The sequence below is a fragment of the Phascolarctos cinereus genome, unplaced genomic scaffold (genome assembly GCF_003287225.1).
Source record: "Phascolarctos cinereus isolate Bilbo 61053 unplaced genomic scaffold, phaCin_HiC Scaffold_4;HRSCAF=312, whole genome shotgun sequence".
NCBI lineage: Eukaryota > Metazoa > Chordata > Mammalia > Diprotodontia > Phascolarctidae > Phascolarctos > Phascolarctos cinereus.
In genome coordinates, this window is record NW_027555847.1 from 224,764,091 (window position 1) to 224,780,150 (window position 16,060).

General features: G+C 37.5%; 1 protein-coding gene across 1 annotated transcript in view; it reads left to right on the plus strand.

Moving 5' to 3' along the window:
• Positions 1-16,060, plus strand: part of FOXK1 (forkhead box K1) — a 113,320-nt gene that overhangs the window by 73,977 nt on the left and 23,283 nt on the right. Inside the window, exon 2 of the mRNA XM_021008419.2 lies at positions 2,010-2,195. Within this exon, the coding sequence (XP_020864078.1) occupies positions 2,010-2,195 (186 nt within the window). The remainder of the gene's footprint in view (positions 1-2,009; positions 2,196-16,060) is intronic.

A 16,060-nucleotide genomic window follows, 5' to 3' on the forward strand; every position in this document is an offset into this window, starting at 1 on the left:
TCTCATAGGTGTGTATTCTAGGCATGGGGAATGGGCTGTGCAAAGACATAGAGATGAGAGATGGAATATCCTATGTGAGGAACAAGGCCTGTTTGGCTGAAATATAGAATGCATGCAAAGTAGTTAATAGGCTTGGCTAGTAGATTGGACCCAGCCAGATTGTGAAGGATTTGAAATTAGGTATTTCTGACTCCAGACCGAGGACACTTAGGATGAAGTGCACAGACCAGTAACTTGAAGCCTCACTTGAGGACAGATTGTACAATGGAAAGCTTTAATATAAAATATCTACAATTTCAGTCACCTGACATACATCATTCAGAATGCCTTTCCGTAATTTTTAAGTATATTAAAATATCTGAATTTCAAAGCAAATTGATTATAGTACACACTCACTGAACAAGTCACTTGTACCTTTTTTTTTTGATTAGGCAGTTAGGGTTAAGTGACTTGCTCAGAGTCACCCAGCTAGTGAGTCTATGTGTCTGAGGTAGGATTTTAACTCAGGTCCTCCTGACTTCAGGGCCGGTGTTCTATCCACTGCACCACCTAGCTGCCCCAACCTGTCACTTTTGTGTGGGCAACTTGCTAGTTTTAATAGAGCTACTCCTCTTCCCCCTCCCCCCCCTAAAAACTAAACTATACAATTAGTAACAATTAGGGCTTTTAGGGTATTACTGGATTAAGGGTGTTTAATGCAGGTAGAGGGTAACATTTTACTTGGCCATTACTTTAATGGGCATGGGAACATATAAGTAGCTATTTTTTATGACATTGGAGGATTTCATAGACTTGAAAGTATTGAGTTTCATACTACTTTAAAAGGCCATTTATAATTATTTTACAATTCAGAACTCAAGAGGTTTAAGCTCAGGGTCATAAAGGAAAATAGAAGTGGAATAATAACTGAACTCTATATTCATACCTATCCTCTAATCACTCACAGTATTTGTTTTCTGTTATTTTTTAATATTTGCCATAAATGCTCTGAGTGGTTTCATGTATTGCTTTTGCCTTTCTGACCTCATTATTATTCCTCATTAATGAACCTTAACTCTACAACTAAAATATCAGGGTATTTTAGGAGGGATTCCAGTAGGAAGCAGCTTTTAATTCTGAAACTCTTCTCGAGATTGTCATATATATTCATATGTATTTTATGCATGTGGGTGCTGGGTATATGTATCTTCTGTCTATATATACTGGGAAAAGAGACTTTGTGTGGTCAACATGAAATTACCATAATTCCATATCTTCTTGAAGTGCAAGGGTAGTTTTAATTTTTAAGAGAATGCAAAAACACAATTTTAATATGAACTCATAACCAAAAAAATCCAATAACATTGTATTTAACAGATTCTAATTTCTATTCTAATCTCTTAACAGCTCATCTCTCTCACCCCAACCCATAGTCCTTGGCTTAAAAAATTTACTTATAGTAGATAGGCAGCATATTGTAGAGGATAGAGAAAGAGATAGCTTCAAAATCTAAAAGACTTGGCCAAATCACTTAACCTCTCAGTTCCCCCAAGCAACTCTGTACAGAATTCCTTATATTTGTATTTTAATGGTGTTATATTATACCATTCTGTGGTTATATAGTACTGTTTATTCAGCCAATACCAACTGTTTAACATTTAGGATAATTTAATTTGTATGTAATTTACATGAAATTACTTTTATTTATTTTTATAAATTGCTTTTGGTTATAAGTTGCACTTTTAAGCACAGATGAATATTTTTGAATTTAGAGAGTATATTTGTGAAGAATCAAACTCATCTCAGATTCCTAGTTCAAATTTATAAATATGCCTGCTGAAAATATAGAAAAGATTCTCTACTTTTTATTCACATGAACCACCAAGAAAACATGAGTTCATTCGAGGTATTCAGGAGAAATAGAAGTTTCCTCAATGGGTATTTTCTCCATATTTGAATTCTCTGATCAGTTTTTGGTGTTATATGGCTAATATATTTATTAACCTCTCCTTTCTTTTTCCCCATTATAGATGTACCTTTCGATTTCCTAGTACGGTTATAAAGATCCAGTTCACATCTCTGTACCATAAAGAAGAAGCTCCACCATCTCCCCTTCGACCTCTTTATCCTCAAATTTCCCCTCTGAAGATCCACATTCCGGAGCCGGATCTCCGGAGCCTAGTCAGTCCCATTCCTTCTCCTACTGGCACTATCAGGTAAGAAGTAGTTTCCATAGGTGCTACTCTTTGGGTTAACCAAAATCATTATTAATTAATTAATATTATTAATTAATAGTTCTGAGAGACAGCACTGCATAGTGAATAAAGAATTGGCCTTGGAGTTAGGAAGACTGTATACATATACACATTCTCACCTGTGACGTGACCCTGGGCAAGTCAGTTACCCCATCAGTGCCCCAAACAACTTTCTAAGACTTTAAGTTCCAAATTAATTGCCAGTCTAATTGCATTGGTAGAGGGAGTTTCCTCCTTACCAGGACCAGGAATTCTCAACATCAATGAAATCTCTCTCTCTCTCTCTCTCTCTCTCTCTCTCTCTCTCACACACACACACACACACACACACACACACACACACACACACACACATATATTATCCAGAACACATATAAAGTAAGTAAGATGTGGTCTCTAGAAATTTGTCTAGAGAAAAAGGTGTATTTCACATTATATACGGAATACATATTCCTGAAAGTTGTTGTAAACTAAAATTTTCTGGGTATTTAAATCCATGTTAAATACTTTTGTAAAGTGAGGTACTGCTCTCTTAGTTTTATTAACTTAATATTCTCAACAAATTCTCTTAGATGAGAGATACAGTTTATAGTCTTTCTTCCTCTCTGTCTTCCTGCCATTCTCTATGACCACCTTATTCATGTGGATGACCCTTTTGACTCCTATTTCCTTTACTTCTGCAGCTTCTCCGACTTCCATTCCCACTGTGCTTCAGCCACCCACTGGAATGGTCACAACTTCAATCTTGCCATCAGTCAAAACTGCTTTCCTTCTAAGATCTTGAACTCTGTGATCCCATTATTGGATTTTCAGTCTGTTGTCATTTTACTATTCCTATACTCTTATTCATCCTGAAGCAGCCCTTTATACTTATCAGAGTCTCTGGTTCTTCCCTTTTCTTCTTAACAGTAACCCCAGTTCTGATGTCATTTTCCTTTACATAGTTTTGATCTGTTGTAAGCAACTTCACTGCTTCTCTTACTTCTACTCTTAAAGAATCCTTCTGACACGCTTATCCTTCTAATGTTCTTATTCTGCTAATCTCCAATCCCAGGTAACCACTACATTCCAATCTTCATTTATATTCACTCCCAAGTAACTGACCGTAGTTGAAAAGAGCCACAAAATTCTGCATACGTGGTTGACTACAGGTTTACTTTGTTTAACTTGAGTTGAATTTTTACTACTGCACAACAGTCCTTGCATTCACCCCTTATGGATTCCTTATCACATTCATCACTATTCTAAGCCTCCATTTTCCTCAGACTGCCAACTGGACTCCTTCTTTTATCTCTCTCATCAGATGACCCTCTTACCTTACTGAAAACATTGAGTCTTTCTGGCCTGAGCTCTCTCAACTCTCCCCTTCCACATATCAAAAATTTTAACTGTCCATACCCATATATTTTTTTCCTTCTGCCAGTCTCCAGATCAGACTGTCTTCCTCCTTGACATGTTGGTTCCCTCAATCTGTCCCTCTGAGTTTCCCCTTCTCATTTCTGATACCTTAGACCAGCAGTCATCTTCACTCTCTCGTCTTGAACCTCTTCCTCTCTTTTGCCTCCTTCCTCCTCCCAACAAACATGCTTAGGTCTCTATTATTCTAAAAAACCTTCCTTTGACTGTGTCCACTTCCCCTTCCCCTTCCCCTCAAACTATCAACATCTCTCTTTACTCACTTTCTTAGAAAAAGTAGTCTAGACTTGCTACCAAAGTCCAGTGAAGGTTTTTCTGTCTTCATTGTCCTTAACCTGTCTGTGAGTCTTTGACATTGTAGACAGCCTCTTCCTATTTAAACTTTCTTCTCCTTTGGCAGATGGTGAGCATTTAATAAATGCTTTTATTCATTCATTCATTCATTCATTCTGTATTATAGTACTCTAGGCTCTCTGGCTAAGCATCAGATCATTCCTTTTTTGTCTCTTTCACTGGCTGTTCCCTCCTTTTTATTTTCTCCTGTTCTCATGTGGAGTTTTCTCAAGATTCCATCCTTCTTCTTGTATACAGTTTCCCTGGCCAATTTCATCCATGTCTTTGGTTTCAATTAATACCTCTGAGGAGACAGCTCTCAAATCTTTAGCTCTGATCTTTTTTTCCTAAGCTTCAGTTCTGTGTTTTCAAATACCTAGTAGACAAGCCTCTCTTATTGACCTGCCATCTCCTTGTATATAAAATGATTAAAAGTGAAGTCATCAATTTTCTCTCAAAATCTATTCTTTCTTCTAATTTTCCTGTTCTATTAATGGCATTACTGTTCTTTCAGTTACCCACGTTCAGGAACCTAAGCCATCTTGGATTCTTTCTCCTTCATTTTCCAAATCTAATTACTTAAGTTCTGTTGCATCTACTTTTGCTATCTCTTATATCCACCCCAAATCCCCACTCTTACTACCAGTACCTTATTTCAGGCCCTATTACCTCTCACTTGGACAATTTTAATAAACTAGTTAAGTCTTCCTGCCTCTGGTCACTATTTCAGTCTCTCCTTTTTACCACTTCCAGAATAATCTTCCTAATACATAGGTCTGATCATGAATCTCTTTTCAAAAACCTGCATTGATTCCCTGTTGCTTAATGAATAAAACACAAACTTTGCATGCTGCTATCCTTTATGTCCCAGCCAAATCGAATTCTTTACCATTTCTTAATCCATCTAGATCTCCCTTGCTTCTCTGCATTTATGTATGAAGTCCCCCATACCTGCAATAATGCTCTACTCTTTTCTTTTCATTACCACTACTGTAGACTTTACTTGTTGAAGTCCTTTCATTCCTTCAAATCCTACTCTGGTTCCATCCCTGTGAAGCTTTCCTCAAGCCCTCCAGTTATAAGCAATCTCTTTGCCTCAGACCACTCTGTTTGGATCTCTTCTATGTACTTAAAGTATAAGTACAGTACAAATACAGAGAAAGACAATCAGTATTTGAATTGCCCGCCACAAGACTGGATTGATAATTAGCATTTGTCTTGTCCCTCTATCAGACTGTAAGCTCCTTGTATCACCCTTAACTCTTGCCAGTACAGTGAACCTACACATAATAACTTAATAATTGTTGGTTGAATTGGGGGAAATGTTTAATTGATATGGTTTGTTCACCCAACTTGTTTGGGAAACTTTTAACTAAAGTGGAAAGCCATTCCAGAAATCTGTAATATAGTATAAGTAAAGAATCTAATAGAAAAGACAAATGAAAAAACCAAAATGAGTTGTTACTATTGAAGTGACTGACACCTGTGTGGTCTTGGTTTTATGGGATATATCTCCAGTTAGAAGTCAACCTGTGTTGCTGTAATTTCGTCTAGCAAATAAATTGACAGGCTTATTTCAGTGGGACAGGAATATATAGATGAATTGACTGAAATGCCAGAAAATTTCAGTATTAATTTTAGGCAAGAAGTTTGGACTACCCTTGAGAGTATATGAATGGGATTTATATCAGTTAATTCTAAAGAGTAACAAAACTATTGTTCTTCTCCCTAGTAGGGCTAGGCAGATTCTGGAAGATGTTTGCCCATGGCAAATTCTACTTTATATTACAAGCTATTTCTCTTATTCATTTTTCCTTTTAGATACTCCCAGCAATTCTGGCCCAGCAATGAATATGTAATTACTATAGCGTAGTAATCCTCAATAACTTCCCTTTTCCTTTTCCTACTCTAAACCAACCTTCCCAGACCCTGACTTCTCATCTAAATCAAAGAGAGAAAAATATAAATTAGTTACCATTACAGTACGAGCCACTATGCATCAAAAATATTTCAAGCCCAAGACATTGGCTCACCTCTTTCAGTACTTGATTTTAGAAAATCCGTAAATAATGAAAGATTTTGTTTTAATAGATTTAATCTTCAGTAGGTTAAATGTCTTTTGAATTTTAAAACCACTGATTATATTAACACTTTCAAAAATATGTGTGACTATAGTTTAAATCATGGAGGTCATTTTAGTTTGCAATTCAGAAAATGTACCGTTTGAGAGAACATCTTTAAAAACTGTTTGAAACTGTAGTTAACATTCAAATATTTTAAATGTCTGCTCTGAATAAGTAACTAGGAATCTTGGTGAAGAAACTTTTATTACTTTGAATTTATATAACACCTTCTTCATAATAACTAAAAAGGATTAGATTATTGGTCCTTATATAATAGCCAGGACTATAGTATTTAGCTTCCTGATTTGCATTAATACAACATCTCTTGTTTGCTTTTGGTTTTCATATCCTGGTGAAATAGTGACAACTTAGAAATCTTATAATAATTATGGAGATAGCCTGGTATGCAGGACCTGGGTTTAAATCCTTCTCTGATGTTTATTTCCTGTCTGACTTGAGCAAAACATTTTGCTTCCATGGAGCTCAGGTCCCTTATCTGTAAAATAAGAGGGTTAGACTTGATGTCTTTTGAAATACCTATCAGTTCTAGAGCTTTGATCCTAAAATGATAACGTGTGTCTATGTATACATACACATTCGTGAGAGTATTGTGGTGTCATGAGAGAAAGAGCTGACCTTCTACACTGGAGAACCGGAGTTGAAGTGCAGCTTCTGAAATGTTCTGGCTTTGGCTCATAAGGAAGCCTTCAGACAAGAATTCAGATAATTACTTGTTTAGAAATGTTAAAAATAAGCATGCACTGATTTGGATGCTGGAAGTTCCCTTCCATATAAGAGAGTTTGATTATTTTATGAAGTGCTAATGCACAGTGGGAAAATAGATGCCAAGTTTCAGTTCAAGAAGCAATGGTTCAACAGTTCAGTCTAACAGATGACAGTTGAGCAGTTATTATATGCAAGAAACTATCATAGGTTAGGGATAAAAAAATGAAATAAGACACAGACTGTAATCTTAAAATCCTTGGAATCAAGATCATTGTCAAAAATGGTTGAAACCAGATTAAGAATTTTTAGGAACATTGTGACCTTGGGTAAATCAGTTAGCTTCTGTGAGCCTCTGTTTCCTCACCTGTAAACTGGTAACATATTTGCACTACTCACCTCACAAAGTTTTGAGGAAATCACTGTAAATTTTTAAATGTTAAATAAATGTGAACTGCTGTATTAGTATAAGTAGTAATGGGGTAATATCCTGGCCTTGAGAAGTCAAGGAAAATAATTTTAACAATCAATTTAATCCAGTCAGATTGCATCTTTTGAGATAAAGGAAAGTGCTCGGATTTGTGTATATGGGCTTTTTTTCCCTTTTACTGGTTATGTTTTTGCTATTGGTGATGTTGTTTTGCTTTGGGATTTACAAAAATGTGTTTCTCAGTGGCATTCCAGTTAATAAAGCAGTTAACTTAAAATAGTCATATAAAACTGTGTTTATAATCTTGGCACTCTGGCATCAAAAGAAAAGTGGTGCTTTATAAAGGAGCAGAAAAAAAAATGTTTTCTTAAGCCGACTTAAACACATCTTCAGTGACTCTTCTAAGGAAGGCGGGCTGGAGAGGCTACATGTGGTCCGAGCACGGGTCAGGCCCAAAGGTTTGGCTGTTTAACCTCCTCCCCTTGATGAAGCGATTGGGGGGAGGGTAATTCACCGGCCTTGGCCAGTTTCCTTTTAAAGTCCTTTTCGCCCACACTTCCTCTAGAGCCCCGGCCATCGGTGTAGACCACCTAGAAACGATTTGGTGAAAAAGTGGGAAACCGAAACTGGACTTGTCGCTTGAGGCCTCAGATGCCGAGTTACAAAGATTTCCGTTTACATCCGTTTGTCTTAGCACAGCGGAATTCAATGGACTCTTTGAAACTCCCCAAGCCTCTCGAGGTTTGGCTGCCAGGCTCTTTTCCTTTGGCACGTCTGTAGTTGGGGTGGAGCCCGTGTTTACCAACATTCACTCCCCAGCCCTTCCCAGCCTCCCCGCCTGACCCCCGCCCCCGCCAAGCCGGAGAATAGAAGCCGTTTGTCTGCACTTTTCTGCTCTTAAAGGGTAGCTGTGACCCCTGGTCCGCTACAGGCTATGAAGCCGCGTGCTGCCCAGTCCACCGAGAGCTATGAGAGGACTCGGCCCGGCCCCGCGGCGCCGTCACTCCCTTCCGCCCTCCGGCCTCGCCGGGCCTCCTAGGCCGGGTCTGCGAGCCGCGAGTTCCCGAGGTCCGATCTCCACCCCCCCCCCCCCCCCCGCCCAGTGTTTACTTTCCTAATTTGGTGTGTGTTCGCCTCGCTCTTCTCTGATTGGCTGCTGGGAAATTGTGGCGGTGGGAAGCTCTCGGTGTGGGTTAGTTTCCTTTTTGGAGCCGGTTTCCTCTGACTCCTCCTCCCTGCTCTCCCCACCCTCTCCTTGTCCAAACTTCAGAGACAGGCTATTACCTGCTGGAACACAGTAACCAAGGTACACTTCAAAATAAACTGTTCCAGCCCTTCCCTCCTGACCCTCCCTATGCCTTCTGTTTACTCTGTAGTTTGCTTCCCAATAGGCTTACCTGGCAAACGCCTCGGTTCCCCCTCCCCCACCTCATCGCCGTGCCCTGCCCCCGCTCCCCCTTTCCCCTGAATGAACTTAAGTTAAACAAAATAAACTGTTCCTCTACAGTACTACTTTATAAATCTGCTTCTCCATTTTTAAAGAGGGGTGATTGTGTGTGTGTGTGTGTGTGTGTGTGTGTGTGTGTGTGTGAGAGAGAGAGAGAGAGAGAGAGAGAGAGAAGGTAAATTGGTTAATCATTTACAGGATTTTACCAAGTTAGAAGCTCATCTTGTTTGTATCTTTCTGAGCTAGGATTTCAGAAAACCCTGTCCTGTAGTTACAGTGCACTAAAGGACCATTTAAGAACATTGCACACAAAGAAAAACGCCAGAGTTTAGGATTATGTAACTCTTTGTACAAAAGTTTCTCTTGGTGATTCCAGTATTGGCTGGAAAAAAAAATCAAGCCTGAAGAAGGTGACTGCTAACACAAGGAAGTCATTTACTTCCAAATCTGAACTTGAATATTGCAAAATAAGTTATCTGAGGCACTGTGACACCAAACTTTTAGAGGTGTTATTCATTTGCCTTGCCAGGTTAGGTCTTTATTACTTTGAAACACTGACAATCTTCATATTAAATCTTTTGCCTATGAAAATTTATGACTTCGATTAAAGATTGTTGGGTACTGAATCTACATTAGAAGTGCTCTTTTTCATTAATTTCCATAACCCCTTGAGTCCTTCAAGACTATCTTGTTTTTTAAAAGACTCTTAAGTTATATTCTTTTCCTGGGTCCCAAAAATTATTTTGAGGAACAGTATAGTATTTAGGTTCAGAGATCATTGCTCATCCCTCCCCCCGCCAAAACAACCAACCAAACAAGCAAAACCATTTCACTTGATCAGTTGCAGAAGTGATTTCCCAAATCCGTGGGGTTCTAGCCTGACTGTCCTCATTCCCCATTTCAAGGATTCTAGAAACTAAAAAGCAACTCTGTACTACAAAAACACCTAGGGCCTTCTGCCTGATAGAAATATAAAATAAAGTAGTTTCTATGCTGGTGTCTTCCACTATTGTTTCAGTTTTCTCCAGAGATTCCTTTGCCATAAATCACAAAGAAAACTACTTATTACAACATGAAGTTTTGTTTAATCCTTTGGTTTAGAAAATAAAAATGTTTATAGATTTTTTTATTGGAAGTATAATTAATAACTAATATTTTCTAGGCTTTAAAAGGAATGTCATTAGGTTTGGTTGTTAACTGTTGTTAAATGTTATGTTAATATCAGTAAGCTATTCATAAATGTTCCCTGTTTGGTGTTTTTAGCATTATCTTCCTGTCAGGCAGGACTGCCTCCATTAATAGGTGTGTTGGGTTACATTTATGTAGACATGTGACAGCACGTGGGCACATGACTGGGAGATAGAGATCTTAAGATTTTGCAATCAGAAAACTCAGGAAGAAAGAAGCTGACGGGGTGGGGAACCTGCAGCGTCAAGGTCACATGTGGCCCTCTAGGTCCTTAAGTGTGTCCCTTTGACTGAATCTAGACTGCACAGAACAAATCCCCTTAGAGATTTGATTGTTGCATCAAATACCATATTGCAAAGACCTATAATCCTACTGAAGAAATCTCCAGTATAATTCTCTGTTGTTTATTATTGTTATTAATATTAACATATTATTTGTGATATTAATTGTTAGGCCCTAAAAGCCACAAGATTACATAATTGTGGTGACATTAAATTCTGACCATAATACTGAGAGTTTAAAACCCAGTCACCACTGGGCCACCATTTTGTGTGGCTCTCCAGTACTATCTTTCTCTTGATGATTATTAGTATGAGTTGACCAGTTTGGACAAAAAAAAAGTATATCATTTCTATGTCTCAACTGTGATAAAAAAAAAAAAGCTTAAGCTGAACTTAAAAACCCAAGGCTTTAGACCCCAACCTGAGTTGCTAAGGGAAGGGAAAAAACAAAAATAAATTTTAACCAGCTTAGTGAAGAAAAGAGTTTGCATCAGCAGTAATTCAAGTAAATGGAAGATCATGAAGTTCAACCCCTCATTTTATAAATGGGAAAACTCAGGTGACTTGTTCAAGATCATACAGATAGCTGTCATAGCTCTTCTCCCTAAATTCAGGTGATTTGGCATTAGCTATCTATCTGACTAACATTTTAATTCTAAGGCACTCCTTTGGACAGAAACTGTGTGTATAGCACCTCAGGATCCAAACACTGAGAATCCAAACTGAAGCAGCCTCTAAATACTACCAGTTTGAAATAATCAGCTTCTCTAACAATGCTTACTTATTCCAGTTCTCTTTTTTAAAGATTACATAGATAGAGATATGGACACAGTTATGTAGAGATAGATAAAACCCCATAGTTCAGGGATTCCATTTGTTTGTAAAGAGAGTATATTTTGGATAGGATGGGAACTGAGAATGGAAACTATAAGACTGCTTGGAAAACAATAGTAAAAAGTGTTCTCTCAGCTTTCCCTATTTGTAATTAAAGAATAAAAGGCCTACTAAAGAAGTTTCCACAGATTATAAATATACAGATGCTGAATATACTATAATCAACTTACCTACAGTCCCTTTTACCTTTTGTTCCCTTGATTAAAGCTGTCCTTTCTCAAATTCCTGTATGTTCCACTAAGAGGCATAGGTCACGAAAACAGGTTTTGGATTAGCTGTTTTATGAATCCTTGCTCCAGTGGCTCTTACCAGGAACACAGTGTCTTTCTTCGAGTTCTCCAAAAGCTGCAGTTGCTAATTCAGCAAACTTTTTGTAGGAACACTAACCACAGAATGGGGTGACTGGCTATGTCTAGGGACGTGACTAAACTTTAGCCTATAGCTCCCTTCAATCTAAAAGATAGAAAAACTATCAGCTCAATGGTTTACTGGTTAGATTTTAATAAATAAGATATATTATAGTTCTTTCTCTATCCCAATACAATTCCTAGAAGTTAGACTAAAATGGATTTCTACCATTCCACTAATAAATAGGGAACAAGAAACAGGCCACATTAAGTGGAATAACAGCATAGTCATACAGAGTTCCATTAATAATTACATAATGGCTAAAAATCATAGAATTGAAGAATCTTTGAATTGGAAAAGACCTGAGTTGTCATCTGGTCTAACCTGTACCTATGGAGGAAACCTCTCTACAGCATCTCTGACAAGTAGTTATCCAGCTTATATTTAAAAGACCTTCAGTAGGGAGATACCCATTATCTCCTAAGTGTAGCCCATCCAGTTCTGGGACAGCTAATTTTCCTTTATATTAAGCTAAAATATGTATTTTTTGTCATTGTCATCACTGCTCCTAGATGTGCCCTGTGGCATAAATAAAACAAATCTAAATCCTCTTCTACATGACAGCCAGTTAGATACTTTGAGACAGCCATCATATTCCACAAGAAGTCTTCCTTACTCTAGGCTGAACATCTCAAGTTCTTTCAAAACACATACATATAAATCCAGGATTTCAAAGCCCTTTATGTGTCCTGGCCCTTCTCCAGCTTGTTAATATCCTTCCTAAAATATGGGGCCTATACCTGAACAAATTACTTCAAATATGAGTTTCTGGGGGTAGAGTACTGAGAGGCTATAACCTTCCCTGTTCTGGGCTCTGATGCACCCAATAAGGGCATTAACTTTTTTGGCTGCCATGTCATATTGCTGGCTCATATTGAATTTTATAGCTACAATAATAGGGCTTTTCCAATCAATTCAAACATTTATTGAATACCTGTTATGTACAATATATTTTTCATAGGAACTATTACCTACAATATCTTTCCAAACAGTACCTGTGCAGTTTTTTTAGGCTGCATGTAAACCTTTAGGATCATAGATACAGAGCTTTAAGGGATCTTAGGGGTTATTAGCCCAATCTCTTCCTTTTATAGATGAGGAGACTGAAACTCAGAGATGATTAAGTGACTTGTCCAAGGTCACACAAGCAGTAAGTAGAAAAAGCAGGGCCTGGGTTCTCTGATTCCAAATTTAGGATTACTTCCAATGTATTATACTGCCTCCTTGTTAAATTTTACCTTGCAGGATTTGATATTATTCATGTCTGTCATGCTCTTTTTGGATCCCAATTCTGTCATCCATTGAGTTAGCTGTCATACTTCTATTTTCTCCCAGGCTGCAAGCTTGTGTAGCAAGCCATCCAAGCCTTTATAAAAATCATTGATAAGAACGTGAAAGAGAGGGCAGGGATTCTGTTAGATATCTATATCCAGGTTGAAATAGAGCCATTAATTTGCTCTTTGGGTCCATTGTCTCCCTCCACTCCAAATCTACCTAAATATGCTGTCACTTAGACCATACCCTTCAACTTCTTCAAAAGAATTTTAAAAGACTTTATCAAATGTTGTCAAATGCCTAATTGAATCCAGCAATACAATGTCTACATGTTTCCCTGATTTGGTGTAGAAGAGGGGTTTATAACCTTTTTTGTATGCTAGACCCCTCTGACATTCTGGTGAAACCTATGAACTTTCTCAGAATAATGTTTTTTCAATGAATAAAATTATTAAGAATGCAAAGGAAACCAAATATATTGAAGTACAGTCATCAAAAAATTAAGAAAAAGCTCATGGGCCCAAGATTAAGAACTCCCAGTCTAAGATGACTTGTTCCAAATGTAGTGATGTCAAATATGCAATGCAGCCTAAAACACTCCCTAGTGAAGCCTAAATCAGATTAAAATGTAATTAGGAAATATTTATCAAAACAAAAAAATATAACATAGATAATGTTAATTTGTGTTTTTCTAAGTAAGTGTGTGGCCCACAGGGATAATATCTATTTGAGTTTGATACCACCGCCCCAATGAATCTATGCTGGCTGATGGTAATCTTTACTTCTGTTTTTTTAAATGGTCACTAATTACCCCTTTATTAACATACAGAAAAAAAAAAGAACAAAAAGAATCAGCTCCATTCATCTCCATCATCATCATCATCATCATCATTATCGTTATCCTCATCATCTTGAACAATTATTGGGTACATTGTACGTTGTATTGCTGTACTAATTTGTATTATTTGATTTAATGAAACAAATACTTAAAAAGCACTCATTTCGTGCAGGTCACTGTACTACATATTTTGGGGAAAACATCAGATAAGGCAGAGTCTCTGCTTTTACAGAGCCTACAATTTAGCTGGAGTATATGGTATATATGAATAACCAGAGCATAAAGAAATTCAAAACTCTAAAATCCTGCTAATAGCATTCAGAGCTTCAAGTGCAAAGGCATATATTTTGAATCAAAAAAATGGGACTGTGCTATGATGTTTTCTTCTGTGGGAATTAAATGTTAATACATTTTGACTAGACTTTCAAAATATCAGAAGAAAGAAACTGAACCAAGCTACTGGCAAGTTGGAATTTAATTTAAAAAAAAAAGTTTTAACAAATCACAATTTTAGTACTATCCTTTAAGCTACCTAAGTTCCAAAATATGGGAAGGTCTGGTGAAAATATAAATTATAGAGCAAAGTACACTAGCCTAGAAGTCAAGAAACTGGGTTCTGAATCCTAACTACTCCACTATCAATGTGACAGGAAAACAAGTCAGTTATTTCATATCCCTGGACCTCAGTTTCCTCCTCTGAAAATGTGAGTGTGGGGCTGGATGGTCCTTTTCAGTCCTTTTTCTAACATTCTGTGATCTTAATAAAAGTTTAATGAATAGATTTCTCAGACTCACTTAAATGTTGGTGCCCTTGTGCAGTCTTGACATAGGTGAAAGATCTAATTTTACACAGAAAAGCAATGAATCTTTTTTTGAAGGATTTGCTAGTTGTTGTTGTTTTTTAATTGGCAGAGAAATGGTCAATAGACTTGCCAAGATGTGCTCTGGTTATTCTCAGAAGCGGCAGGACACTATTAACTAATGCCCACATAACAATAGATAGGTAGAATGCATGTGTGTATTTACATAGCACACGCGCGCGCGCACACACACACACACACGCACACACACATCCCGCATCCTTCAGGTCCTCACCTTTCTCTGTGTCCTTCACAGGTGGGGAACCTTTGGCCTAGAGGTCTTCTTGGCCCTCTAGGCCCTCAAGTGGGGCCTTTGACTAAATCCAAACTTCACAGCATAAATCCCCTTAATAAAAGGATTTGTTCTGTAAAACTTGGACTTAGTCAAAAGGCTGGACCTAGAAGGCTACATATGGCCTCGAGGCTACAGGTTCCTCACCCCTCTCCTTGCTTCCTTAAAGGACTAAGGTTTTTGGTTTTTTGTTTTTTTCTTAAGAAAAAAGAAGATCTGTGACTAACATATTTCTGTTCTTTTTGTGTGTATGATTTTAGTTAAAACCAAAATTTTTCATGCGTAAGCTATAAGAGTCATTGTGGTGTAGAAAGCTGGCTTTAAAAGCCATGCCGACCTGGAATCATGTCCTATCTCTGACACATACTGGCTTTGTCACCCTAGACAGGTCACAACCTCTCTAAGATAGGGGCTCTTAACCTGTGAACTTGGTTTTGTTTTATTTTTAATATATTTTGGTAATATGTTTGGTAAACAGATATAATTTGTTTCCTTTTATAATTCTGTTTGTTTTATGCATTTAAAAAATTATTCTGGGAAGGAGTTCATGATAATCTAAGACTGTGAGTTGCTGCGAAGTTCCTGACCTACATTGGTGGAGGGATTTTCCTCCTGTTGGAATTCCCTAAACCAGTGAAATCAGAGGTCCAATCTGTGTTCCTATGTAATCATTAATTATGTGTCCCTCAGTCCCAGAAGACAATTTTCCCTCCACTAATCTAGGAAGTTAGAATTGGTCACTGGCGCTGCACCGTGTTTAATCTGTTGAATTTTTGTAACTGATGCTAAATTTTCATTCATATCAAGTTCCTGGTCCCAGAAACGACATGCCTGAGGTCACAGAATTAAGTAGCAAAGGTGGGTATAGAATTTGGATCCCCTCACTCTACGACCAGAGTATTTAGACATTTCTCTCTCCTAGGCATATGTGTGTATATATAAATGCAAACACACATACATGTACTTTCTGTATCTTAATTCCTAACCTTCAGTAAACTTTTTAACTGTACTAGAATAAAACTCCAACATTAGATACTTCAGACTTCTCAGTCAGCTTTTCAAAACTACTGCCTGTGGTTCCTCCGTGTTGTCCCAAAGGATAAAAATCATGCCATTTTTGTAACTAGGACAGCATCCTCTGCCTGGAAACACTCGCATGACTTTTTTTAGACCAACAAGAATTTATTACACCCAAATTTTCTGAAGATATGTGGTGTCTTACTTTTAAAAAAAAATTTTTTTTCCCATATTTGGGTGGTTTATTATAAGGGTTAGCTAATTAAACTTGGTAGTCAATTACAGTTCTCTTGTCTGTCCT